This window comes from Tyto alba, unplaced genomic scaffold (assembly GCF_018691265.1).
Source record: "Tyto alba isolate M040663 unplaced genomic scaffold, T.alba_DEE_v4.0 Super-Scaffold_1, whole genome shotgun sequence".
In the NCBI taxonomy this organism is placed as follows: Eukaryota; Metazoa; Chordata; class Aves; order Strigiformes; family Tytonidae; genus Tyto; species Tyto alba.
The window spans coordinates 37,588,439-37,600,571 of record NW_024881261.1 but is presented as its reverse complement, the minus strand read 5'-3'; the positions used below and the strand labels follow the sequence as shown (position 1 = coordinate 37,600,571).

Genomic DNA, 12,133 nt, shown 5'->3' with positions numbered 1-12,133 from the left:
CAGCAACTCGCTGAGCTGACTGCACGTGCTTGGGGGCGAGGCGCCAGATGCCACGGGGATGGGCACCCCACGAGCATGTCGGTGGCTGGACATCCCCATGGCTTTTTGACCTCGAAATCCAACCTTGCTCCAGGCTGGAGATGAGATGCCAGGTACCAGCATTTCTCCTTGCTACCTGAAGGGCTCCATCCTCAGCTTTTTTTTTTGGGCCTCTGCAGGCAGCTTGGGTCTGTCCCATCCCATCCTCCCGCGGAGGGATTGGTTAATGAGTGCCACGCTGAGTTAATGAGGCCGGGGGTTACATCAGCAAGCTGCAGCCCTCGGGACAGCTGTGCCAAGGGCCTCTCACATCCCCTGCACCTTGCTTTCATCAGCACCTCCCAGCTTGTGTCTGAACCCGCTTTAAACAATTCAGAGGGTTTTGAAGGCACGAGGTTGTGTGGGCTCTGTGCAAGGAGGCAGCAAGGGAGACAGCCAAGGAGGAAGCTTCCCTCGGTGCGAGTGGCTTCGAATTTTCCAAACCCATCCTCAATGACACCCCTTATTTGGGGCCATCTACCTTTCTCCCTGCTTTGCCTCTGATGGGGCAAGTCCCCGGAGGAGGAGCAGTGGGCCATGGCTTTGCACTGCGGTGGCACCTCAGCAGCGGGGCTTCACATTGGGGTGCTTCACGTTGGGGGGGCCGTGCTGGTGTGCAGGGGGCGATGGGGAGCAGAGCAGTGAGGAGAAGGGGATGCTCGGGGAAGAGGAGGTGATCTTTTGGGGAGAGAGGGTGCTCAGGGTGCTTTTAGGAGGAAAAGCTCGGCTGTGATTTACTGCTGAACCCAAACTTATCCCGGATGGGCACTCTGCAATGGGAAGCCCTTGAGAACAGGGCAGGCTTGGACCGGTGATGCCGGCTCAGGGACGGACTTTGAAACGTGGTGGGATGAGGACTGCATCCGATGTGATGACCCTCGCTGGGATGGGGACACCTTCGGGTCCCTCCGGGGCTTGCAGCGGGGATGTCCTCACTCTGGCAGGCATTCTGGCACGGGAGTGAACCATGCCACAGCTCTGACATCATAATTTGCTGGATCTTAAATGATAACAGCACTAATCCCCAAATGAGTCTGTTCATACATTTCCCCTGGAGGCAGTAGGAGAGGGGATTTGGGGCGGGGGGAGAGCCCCACTCCAGCCTTTCAAACACCTTCTCGAGCCAAACCGGTGGCTGGAGCATCCCTGGCAGCTCGGTCTCTGGTGCTGGAGCCATCCTCACTGGGGGATTGGGACGGCAGGCAGCTCTCCTCCTCTGGTGCTGGAGATAAGCTGTCATATTTTTTTTTTTTTTTTCATTTCTACAGGAGGATTTCTACCCACCCGGCAGGCAGGAATGGGCCTTAACCATTGCCTCTCGGGCCTTTGCACGAAATAGCTCTCGCCCCAAGCCAGGCATGAATGGGGGGAGATGGAGGCAGAAGGGGTTAAGCACCTACAGCCACTGAGATTTAGCTGGAGAAACCCAGCCGGAGAAACCCAGGCATCCCAGCTTAATCCTGACATCACATTCCTGCCTGCCCGGTGCAATGGGGAGGGATGCGTGGCTGTGGGTGATGGGCACCAGGCTTCGCTGCTGCTAATGCTCCTGTAATCTTCCAAATATTTGGAGGGATAACAGTTGCAGCACAGGGGATTTTAACGCTTTCCTGTGGAGGTTTGCTTGGCTGTTGCTGCAAAGGGAATTGCTTTCTGGGCTCGTCACCCCTTGTGCCGTGTGTCTGGGGTGATGAGGAGGGGGTTTAATGCTTGACCCCAGCTCCGGTGCTGCTTCCCAGTGCAGGCTGGTGGTGCTCGTTGGTTGGGGTCATTGATCTTTAACCAAGTTCCAAACGCTAGCTGCAAACATCTGCAAATCACCCCCCGCGGAACAGATGCTGTGGATAATCCAGCTCAACCCCAGCAGATTAAAATGTGTGATGAAGGATGGGAGAGAGGAGGCTGGAGCGGAAAGAAGAAGTCGGTGCCTGTTCTCCTCCTCCCTTTTCTGCCTCGCTGCTCCTTCCACACTCATCTTCAGGGTTTGGTCCTGCGGGTCGAGCCTGGAGCTGCCCCTTCCTTCCCTCTCCTCCCCAAAATACAGATATAGTGCTAAAATCAGTACTCCAGCCCATCCTGTAGCATGTTGTGCCGCAGCACCCAACTGCATGCCCCAAGTAGTGTGAGACTGTGGGATGGTGACAGCCTGGGACTTCTCAAAAAAAAAAAAAAAAACCAAAAAAACCAAAACCCAAAAGGGAGCTGGGAAGCAGGCACCCACCTCTAGTGGGAAGGAGGGAAGCCGGCAGATGGGAACCCCCTGTAGACGTCTGCCAGGGAGATGATGATTACAGTCACTGTAGCGCACTCTCAAATATTTATTAGTTTGTCGCTGCTGGGAGTTTTATTGCTCGTCTGATTGCAGCACTGGAAATCCCGGCTGTGCGGGGCTCCTTCCCTGGCTTCGCATGCAAAACTGTCTCTCTTGTGTGTGCTGCTCCGGCGGTCGGTGGGGCAAATTGTCGCCTCAGGTGGGATCAGAGCAGCATGGGGCAAAGCAGAAGCGGCCTCTGTGCATGCGTGGGTTAAAGCATCCGGCCCCAGTGGGGATGCTTCTGAGCAGCTCCTTACAACACCCGTGGGAACCCTCCTGTTGATGAGGTCTTCACCAGTATAAAAAGCATCTGAATGTCCCGGTGCATACCCCTACCTGAGGGTGGCTGCCCAGCCTGGAGAAGCCAGAGACCTGCTCCTTGCAAAGCTCCATATATATATAATGCAGCCGTATTATAATAATAATAATATGCAAGGCCATTGCAGAGGAAGGTTGTCCTAGCAGAGGATACCCTGTCTTGCCTTTACAGGGCCATTTATCGATGTTCTTATGCTGAAGCAGACCAAAACCTTTCTCCAACCTCTCTATCCTCTTCTTTTTTAATCCTGGCACCCACAGCACTTCATCCTGGCTGTGCTGGAGCTATTTGCTCCCCTGTCCTATGAGGGAAGGACCACATGGAGGTGATGGTGTTGCACCACCGGGAAAGGGCTGCTTTTTTTTTTTTTTTTTTTAATTTATTTGTATTTTGCAGTTGCTGCTGGATAGTCAGGGCAGCCAGGAGCAGCAGTTGTTCCTTCACACGGTGTGAGCAGGCATGCTTTCCCCCCCCACCGACTGTACATTGGGTTTTTTTGGGGGGCCCCCCTATGAGCATTAGCAGAGCCAGAGGTTTCCCATGCGGCGGGTGGCCGGGCGTTGGGAGGGGGGATGAAAGGCTGGGTTGATGGCTTATGATAAATGTGCCCAGCGTGGTTCTCCTCCCTTTTCTCATCCAAAGTCCCCGTTGTTCCTCTGCCTTAATTCCTCCCCGGCGCATTTAAATACCAGCGGCTGTATCCTGCTGGAGCCAAACACCCTGCCCAGCTGCAAATGCTTTTCTTCGGCCGCATAGGGCTGGTTTCTGGATGGAGAAATCGGCCTCCCCCCTTGCTTTACTCCTCTCCACGAGCAGGCAGGAGCCTGGAGGAGCCGTGGGGTTGGGGCTCTGCGACACAGTCTCGGTTACGAGTCTGCCATGAAAAAAACAGCATCTTTTTCACTGTCTCCTGTTAGAGCCACTTTTTTGGCCCCAGATCTCTCTTGGCCAGAAATAAAAGATCTCTCAGCTGTTGTGAGTTTGCAGGATTTGAACTTTTCCAGCAGCCGGGATGCTCCTAGCTTTAAAGGTTTGCGTTTTTGGAGTTCAAACCTTAAACTGAGCAGGTTTTTAGAGCCACCAAAAGCAGATGCTGGATCTGGCCAGGGATGGGGACACCATCCTATTCCCCCCATCCTCGTCCCTAAAATCACTGTACCCCCTTGGAGAAGAAACCTGAAGCCTTGAGCTTGAGACCCCCCAGCATGGATTTGGGAAGACCCCCTCTCGGGGCAGGGGGGCTGGATGGGACCCATCGATGGGGGGGCGGCAGATTTTTGGTACTGCTGGCAGTGTTTCAGCCCCGAACCCTGTGCTGGGGGACCGAGGTGGCTCCCACCACAGCCCAGAGCATCACCCGTCCCGTTGCAGATGATCACGGGTGAGTCACGAATCTGTGATTTTCATCCCAGTCGGGCCATGACTCATCCCCTCCCTGCCCCCAGGTCCTCTCAGATGACCTAAAGTCTCGTCTAGCATCACCAAAGTGGTGGTGGGGTGGGAGAAAATGTGTTTTCCGTGTCACCTGCTGGTGGAGGACCTCTCTTTGCCTGCACTTTTGGGTCAGGGGACATGTGTGCTTCAGGGTGTCACCTCCGTAGGGGAAGGTCCTTCCAAAAATTGTCTTCTTTGGGGACATTGGGTCTTTGTGGGTCACCCTTACAGTGCTGGATGGGCTGCAGGACTCCTCGCCTGCATCCTGGGGTATTGCACCTGGCTAGGGGAAGAAACAAAAAAAGTAAAAATAGGAAGAAGGAAAAGAAATAAAAAGCTGCTGGCCCAGATACAGAAGAAAAACTTAATGGGGATCTTCAGGCCCACGTTATGGCCAGGGATAGTATATTTTGGAGTAGTTATCAGCCCTGCCACTGCCCTCGGTGGTGCCTGGGTGAGGCTAGTGCTGGCCCCGGGGCAGGGGGGAGTGGGGGGCTCCCCTTTGCCAAGCCTCCTTGAGAGACTAATGGGCTTCAAGTGTTTACATTCCTGATAGCAAGCCTGCTTTCTAAACCCACCTGCCCGTAGAGTTGTAAAACAAAGCCCAGGAGCCACCCCTGGCCCGGGGATGAGTGGCATTGCACCAGCGGTTTTCGGAGGATGCGCCCTTTCCTGGGCACCGAGCTGGGGTCCAACTTTGGAGGCTGTGTGCTGCAGGGATGCAGAGAGCATCATTTCAGGGAGGTTTTCACATGAGCCCATGAGTGAAGTTTTGTTGGCGGCTGCTGTTGCCAGTTGGATTATCTCCTGCCAGCCCCCTTTGGCAAGGAATTTAAGTTTGTGGCATTGAAGTGATTTTTAAAAAAAAAAAAAAAAAAAAAAAAAAAAATGACACAACAAAGCAACAACTCAGTGGATGCAAAATTGAGTAGTAAATTAAAAAAGAAAAAAAATAAAGTTTTATTTGCTGCTGTGATACAGGTAAGAGGCTGCTCAGCAGGAGAGGGGAGCAGGACCTCTGATGCAGGCACTGGGAGAAGTGGGGGACAGTTCACGGTGGGGGGCTCTCACCTCCTCACTCCCCCGTCCCCCTGCCTGTGGCGGGGTGCTGGGGAAATTACAGGTCTGCAAATGAGATGGGGAGGAAATGGCGGGCGGCAGAGAGGTGGGGAAGAGCCAGCCAGAGAGAGAGAAATTAGCCCGGAGTTTAATTCATTGTTTCCAAAAGAGCAGTTAATGGATTATGACAAATGTCCTACTGCTCTCCCTTAGTGCTGTGTTAAATGAAAATGGAAAGTCAATTTTCCTAAATGGATTTTAAACGACTGACCTCGTGTGTTTTTTTTTTCCCCTCACTGATTTTTGCTCGGGAGGCAGCTTGGTCATCTTGTTTTCTTGACGCATCTGATTATTTTTTTCTTCTTCTCCTTCTTACATCTCGGGAGCCTCTGATTCTCTCCGTGCAGCACTGCTCCTTGCCAAGGGTGACGAAGGGAGTGGGCTCCTTTCTTCCTTGCCAGCTCCGGAGATGTTATCACGGGGCTGGGGATATTTACTGTTTTCCTGCACGCTGCAGTGCCTGGAGTTGAGAATCACAGCTCTGGCTGGGGGAAGAGAGGAGGAGGAGGAAAAGCTCATAACTCTTCTAGGTGTAAAGAAAAGCCTCGTGATGTGACCTGACTGCTAGCGAGATGCCCAGAAACAACAGGTTAAGCAGCAGCAGCATCCCAGTGCCTCTGTGTGTGTGTGTGTGTGTTTATCAGTCCTGCGATATTTGGGCTTGATCTTCATGGGTGAAATGGCTGGGAACAGGCTTCCTGTGCTGGGTGCTGCAGATGTTCCTTGACATCAGTCAGAGCATCTTCTTGAGCTGGGGGCTGGACATGAGCCACCGTGAGGCTCCTGCTCCTCAGGGATTATGTCCCTGGGTAAGCACTGAGGTGCTTGCCCCTTTTTAAGATTTTTTTGGCCTGGCCTGACTTCTTCTTCTGGTTATTTTTGCATTTAGATGGTTTTTGAGAGCAAACAAGCCGGAAGATGGAGATCACCAGAGCACAGGCCCGATCTGGTTTCTGGGGTGGGATAGTGTGAATCCCGATTGCATTTTGGGGTGATGTTCTCTGGAGGTGGCTGGGCTGGAAGCTCTTGCTTCCCAGTGATGGGCAGATGGCCGGTCCCCGGGGGCTGCACTGGCAGGGGCTGCCGGTGCCCCCCAGCCCTTGGGTGACGCTGAGACCCCCACGCGCGAGCGCTGGCAGGGGTGTGGGATCCCAAATGTGGCTCCACTGAAGAGCGGGATGTGTGAGATTTGTGCCGGGATCGTGGTCAGTGTTCCCAGCACAAGCCCTGCCAGCATTTTGCTCTGAGGGATGAGGGGCACCAGCCCCTTTGGATCCTCTCTGTGTCCCCATCACCATCCCTGGACTTGGGTTTGGTTTGCTTTTTTTTTCTCTCGTGACGTCCTCTAGCAAGATCACCCAGGCTTTGGGGTTGCCCAGGGCTTGGGATATAGATGGGTTGGCTGGTACCCAGGTGAAAACTGGGTGCACCTCGCAGCAGCAGCTCTCTAGCTAGCAGAGATTGCTTCTTTTATTTTTGGGAGCCTCCAGCCCTCTTTCGCCTCCCCGAGCATCCCTAGCAAGGGCTGCTGGTGACAGTGTCACCACACGCAGGGCAGTCCTGGGAAGGAGAGGGAGGGATGAAGTGGCATAGGTAGGAGTTGCGTCTTTCCTCGGGTGGGACTGAAGGCACCTCCCGACCTTCTCGTTCCCCTGGCAGGGCTGGAGTACAGCGACGTGCTGCCCGACTCCTTCCCTTCGGCCCCGGCGGAGACCCTCCCTCACTTTCTGCTGGAGCCGCAGGACGCCTACATCGTGAAGAACAAGCCGGTGGAGCTCGTCTGCCGCGCCAACCCCGCCACCCAGATCTACTTCAAGTGCAATGGGGAGTGGGTCAACCAGAACGACCACGTCACCAAGGAGAGCCTGGACGAGGTCACCGGTAAGCAAGCCCACCCCGGCATCCCCCTGCCTTCCCTTCCCTTCTCTTCTTTCCAGGCCCTTCTGCCCTTTTCTCTCTTGCACATCCGCGCTGGAGATGATTCTGCTCCAGATAGACCAACAGGTCTCTTTGATTTTTTTTTTTTTTTTTTTTTTAATCATTCTCAGGTGATTGCAATCTCACAAGGCCGCTTTTGTATGTTTTCCACCTCCTTGGTCCATGCACAGCTCGTCTCTCTTTCCATACCATCACTGAATTTTAGTCGAGGAGCTGCCCCTTTCCAGGCAGTCGATGAAGGCACGATGATGGTGTGGGTCACCATACCCCATCAAGGCTTGGGGAAGTCAGCCTGCATGCTTGCATGCTTCCCTTTTTGCAGGGCTTGGGGTTGTTAAATGGGATTTGAGAGGCAGTGTGTTTAAAATGGATAAAAAAAAGGGAACGCTTTCCTACAAAATGCCTAATCAACAGGTAGGAGTCGTTGCCACGAGGGGTGGCAAAGGCTGGCAGCTTACTCAGGTTTGCAGAGGGGTTAGATGTTTAATGGTTAATGAGAACATTTACAGGTAGGATTTGAAATGCCTTCTAATAGCAGATGAGCTCTTCCCTGCCTTGGAGAACAAGTCAGCCGCTGGCTGCCTGAAATGGAGGGGCGAGAAGGTGGTTTTTAAGCATTTTAGGGGGTGTCTTATTCCATGGGATTGGGTTCTGCAGAGCTGCTTGCCCCCCGTGCTTTGAAATGTCCTGGCTTGAGGACAAGGTGTGGGGGTTGGATATATCGTGTCATCAAGTAGATTTGCTAAAATTGGTATGCTTTAGCTCAGCTCCCACCTTTTCTGCACCTATTTTGGTACCTGTGCCCTGATCAGGAGAAGAGAAAAACAGTCATGTTCCCCATGTAAGATCTGTTCTCTGCAAATCCCTGAGCCTGCGGCATCCCTCATCTCTGGAGGGCTTTAAACCAGCGCGGCCTTTTGAACTGCTGCAGTGTTGGCCCCAGAAGTCAGGCTGGGCTTGGAGGAGAGACTTTGTTAGCCTGGAGGAGCACAAATACTTTTATAGAATCTCCTCTTGTCCCTCTTTTCCCCAGCCTTGCCCTTCCCCAACATCTCCTGGGCTCTTCATCCAGTGCCAGCAGTGAGCCAGTCCTTACTTGGGTGCATCTCTGAACCTGCTCTGCCAAGGGAAGATCCTTTCTTTTCCCTGTGGCTTCTTGAGCCTTTCCTAGAGCTGCTTCATCTGTTCCTGGGGTGTTTTTCTTCCAGAGGATCTCTTTGTGAAGAATGGCCTAAAAAGCACGGGAAGGCTGTTCCCTTGCTTCTCTGGGGGCTGTTGGGAGCACTGGCAGCACCGTTTCTTTCTTTTGGGGTGCATCTCCACCTCCCAGCTCTCACAGAGGCTGTATTGGAAACCCTCGCTGCTCTAGGGCAAAGGCAGAGCTGATAAGTGACTGAGCAGCCTTCGCTGAGGGGTTATTAATTTATTTTTTAATGTGTGGCCATGCTGGGTCGAGCCAAAGGTTCACGTGCTCTGCGTTCGACCGTGATGGATGCTTAGGGGAAGAGTCTTGAACAGGGACAAGGCTGGACCCCACTCTGTTACCCCTCCATCTTCCTACAGTCCATGATTAGGGACTCCCTGATCCGGTGGTGATATCTTAGCAGTGTGGCCCAGCCCCGGATGGATTCCATCCCTCTTAATTTGTCTAAATCATGTTAGGACTCATTTTTCCTCCGGACTGTCCCAGCGTCCTGCAGCAGGGAGTTAAATGGCTTAGTGATGTGCAGTGTAGAAAAATCACTGTATTTCTGGCCCCACCTCTCACTCCACGTCTTGGATGAATACCCCTTACCAAATAACCTGCCTCACGCAACTCTTTAACAAAACAGGGTGGAGAAAACGTAGGGGAAAGGGAGTGGAAAGTCTGCGCAGCAGGCGCTTACTCTGTTTTAGGGGAAACTCATTTGCTTTGGGTCAGCATCTCCCTCTCCGATCCCAGTCTGCAGATGCAGAATGTGTGCCAGCAATTTGGGGAGGAAACAGTGCACACCTTCTTCACTCAGGCTTCAAAAATGATATTGCTGCTATCAGTGAACAAACCAACAATGCCTTCAGTGTGGAGGTGATGCTGTGCATGTAAAAATCCGTCGGTGTGGGCATATCTGCCCGGCAGCTACCCTAAGAAAAAAAGGAGCTGGAGCCAAAATGGTTTACTGTGCTAAAAAAATCTGCATTTGCAGCGCCTGCCGTTTGCAGGAAAAGCTGCTGCAAAGGGCAGGGGGGAAAGCTGGTCACAAAGCGACAGGTTAACACAGTTAGGCATTCGTGGCTTTTTAAGTGTCCTCGGTTAAAAGCTTGGAAAAAGGGACCTTTAGAAAACAAATAAAAAAAAAAAAAAAGCAACTTTTAAGATGACGTGTCTTGAATGAGCGGGGCTCAGTAATGCTCTGACTGTGTCTGATCCAAAACATTTAATGCGGAAGAAAGCAAAAATAGGCCAAGTCAGAGAAGATAATTCAGCTGGACGAGAAGGAACTGTCGGTAGGAGCGGCTGTGTTTGGATGCATGTGAGCCCTTTAAATAGTCACTCCTGTGAGCCATAAGCTCAGTCTGCAGTTTCGTGTAGGCTTTGCTTTCAGGGGTTACAGAGATAGCAGGGCATTTGCAGGATGCTCCCCACCTTTCCAGGGCTGCTCAGCGCACCCCACAGGGGCTTTCCAGAGAGACAAGATGGTTTTGAGCCGTCTCCATCCTGAGTCCTTCTAAAAGCCATAATTTTTCCAAAAGTGCTTGGCCAAATGCCTTTTCTTTTGTGGCTTGCTTTTTTTTTTTTTTTTTTTTTTTTTTTTTTAATTTTTTTTTCCCCCTTGGTGCATGTTTGTCAGCTCTTCCGCAGGAAGGTGGCAGAGAGACAGTACTTGCTCCTCGCAGCACTGGGAGCGAGCTACAGAATTACAGCCGGGCAGCATGCGGCGCTCTATCGCCGGGAACTTGAGGCCTTTTTATAAATAGAAGCCGCAAAAAAAAGGGCGAGTGTGGCTGAAAATGAGGAAAAGTAAGCCCCGAGTCCCTTCTGCCCTCAGCAATGGCCACGCCGTGAGGGGTTGGTGCTCCGGGAGAGACTCGGCATCCTCTGGCCCAGGGGACCGTGTCCTGGACGTGGTGGTGCCACCTTTGTCACAGCACCCCTGCCACAGCCACTGGCAGACCTCACGGGGTGCTGGGGGGTTGCTGGAGGCACGTAACCCTTTCTGGGGTCACCGGGCATGAAACGCCATCATCCTCAGATGATTTCTTTAAGGTCTTTTATTTGTCTTGTTGTATTTGTATTTAAGTGGCAGCTGACAGAGATAGCTTTGGAGGCATCCTTCAAGCCCGTTAGGTGGGAAGGGGTCTGGGCAGGGACAGGGGTGTCAGTGCTGAGGGAAAAGGCTGGTGGAGGAGGGTGATGCCTTTTGAAACGATCGAGAGGTCCTGGTCCTGCTCAGCCAGACTGGGATGAAAAAAAAAAAAAAAAAAAAAAAAAAAGGGGTGGGGGCAAAAACTGCCATCGCCGTGGCTTCAGCTCCAAGTCACCCTCTGGAGATGCTTCTAATCCACTGCCTTGAGCTTGGTGCATCCCGCAGCCCTCCTCTGGGGTGTATCCTCAGATTCCCCGCTCCCTGGTGCTCCTGCCACGCTGATGCCATCCTCCTGTTCCCTTCCAGGGATGCTGGTGCGGGAGGTGCAGATCGAGGTCTCCCGGCAGCAGGTGGAGGAGCTCTTCGGCTTAGAAGATTACTGGTGCCAGTGCGTGGCCTGGAGCTCGGCGGGCACCACGAAGAGCCGCCGGGCGTACGTCCGCATCGCTTGTAAGTGCCCAGTACACACGTAGTGCTTGCTCAGCCCCGACCCCTCGGGCAGGGCTCCCTGCCCCTCTGCGAGAGCTGCCTGCACCCACCTGCACTACCTCGGTTCTTGGTTCGTTTAAACGAATGCTTCCCCCCACACGCACTCCTTTTCCACCCTGGGAGCCCCGAAAGGTTTCCAGAGGGTACAACCCACCGATTCCTAAATCGTTTGCAGAGCCTGAGGTGTGACCCTGGATCCCAGGCTGAAAAAGCAATGGTTTCATGCCAGGCGAGTGCCGGTTCTGGCAACGCCAGCAGCTGAAATAATGGCCAAGGTTGTTCATTCCTAGCTTCCTGGGACCCCCGAGATGAGTGGGGTTGACCATCTCCCTGTTGCAAGCAATGCGTTTTGATCAGTTGGAGATGACCCGTCCTTGCTGGACAGCCCTGGTCTTAGCTCCCCATCATGACTCTAGCTTTGCTTCTGAGCAGGCATCTCCCCTACCTGCCTGGGCGAGAGGCTGTGGCACTACCTGGGTTAATACCGCATTGCCCATCAGCGTGCTCAGCTCTTCCCCGGGCTTTATTATCATCAATAACCCAACGGTTAGCACCTTGCACGCTTTGCCTGAATCAGCGGCTCTGTGTCCCTGGAGTCCCTGCTGTCATATGTCACTTCTCTAAGCTGCTGTTTGTGGGTGTCAGCCTGTTTAAGGGCGAGTTAATCACGCTGTTACCCGGCTGAATTTGCTCTCTTAGCAAATGAGAAGGCAGAGCTATAGGAGAATGGCCAGGCATCCCCAGTCGTAAACAGATTCTGATATTAGAGGGCTAATAATCCAACGCATTATCCAAAACGGAGGTGGATGGTGAATCAGCTACGCTCATGAAGGATTTAGTCTGGACAGGGAAGACGTGAGGCATGGGGCTGGTTACTGAGGGAGCTTTTTTGTCTGGCCCCAGCCAAGGGTTTGGTGTTTCTTGAAGCTGAGCAGATGAGACAAACCGAGGGTTTGCTGCCCTGCACGAGCAGGAGCTGCTGCCGTAGAAGGCTGGGTGCTGTAGCAGAGGATTGCAGCACCATCTAGTGATGCTTCTGCTCCTTTCAAGGCTCTGGAGTGGGACTCTGCCATGTCCCTCATGTCCCTGGGGGCTCGG

General features: G+C 53.1%; 1 protein-coding gene across 2 annotated transcripts in view; it reads left to right on the top strand.

The window, feature by feature from the left end:
- UNC5B (unc-5 netrin receptor B) overlaps positions 1-12,133 on the top strand; it is a 55,789-nt gene that overhangs the window by 31,639 nt on the left and 12,017 nt on the right. For both annotated transcript variants that reach the window (XM_042789474.1, XM_042789469.1), the window contains exons 2-3: positions 6,924-7,145; positions 10,853-10,996. In XM_042789474.1, coding sequence (XP_042645408.1) covers positions 6,924-7,145; positions 10,853-10,996 — 366 coding nt within the window. The remainder of the gene's footprint in view (positions 1-6,923; positions 7,146-10,852; positions 10,997-12,133) is intronic.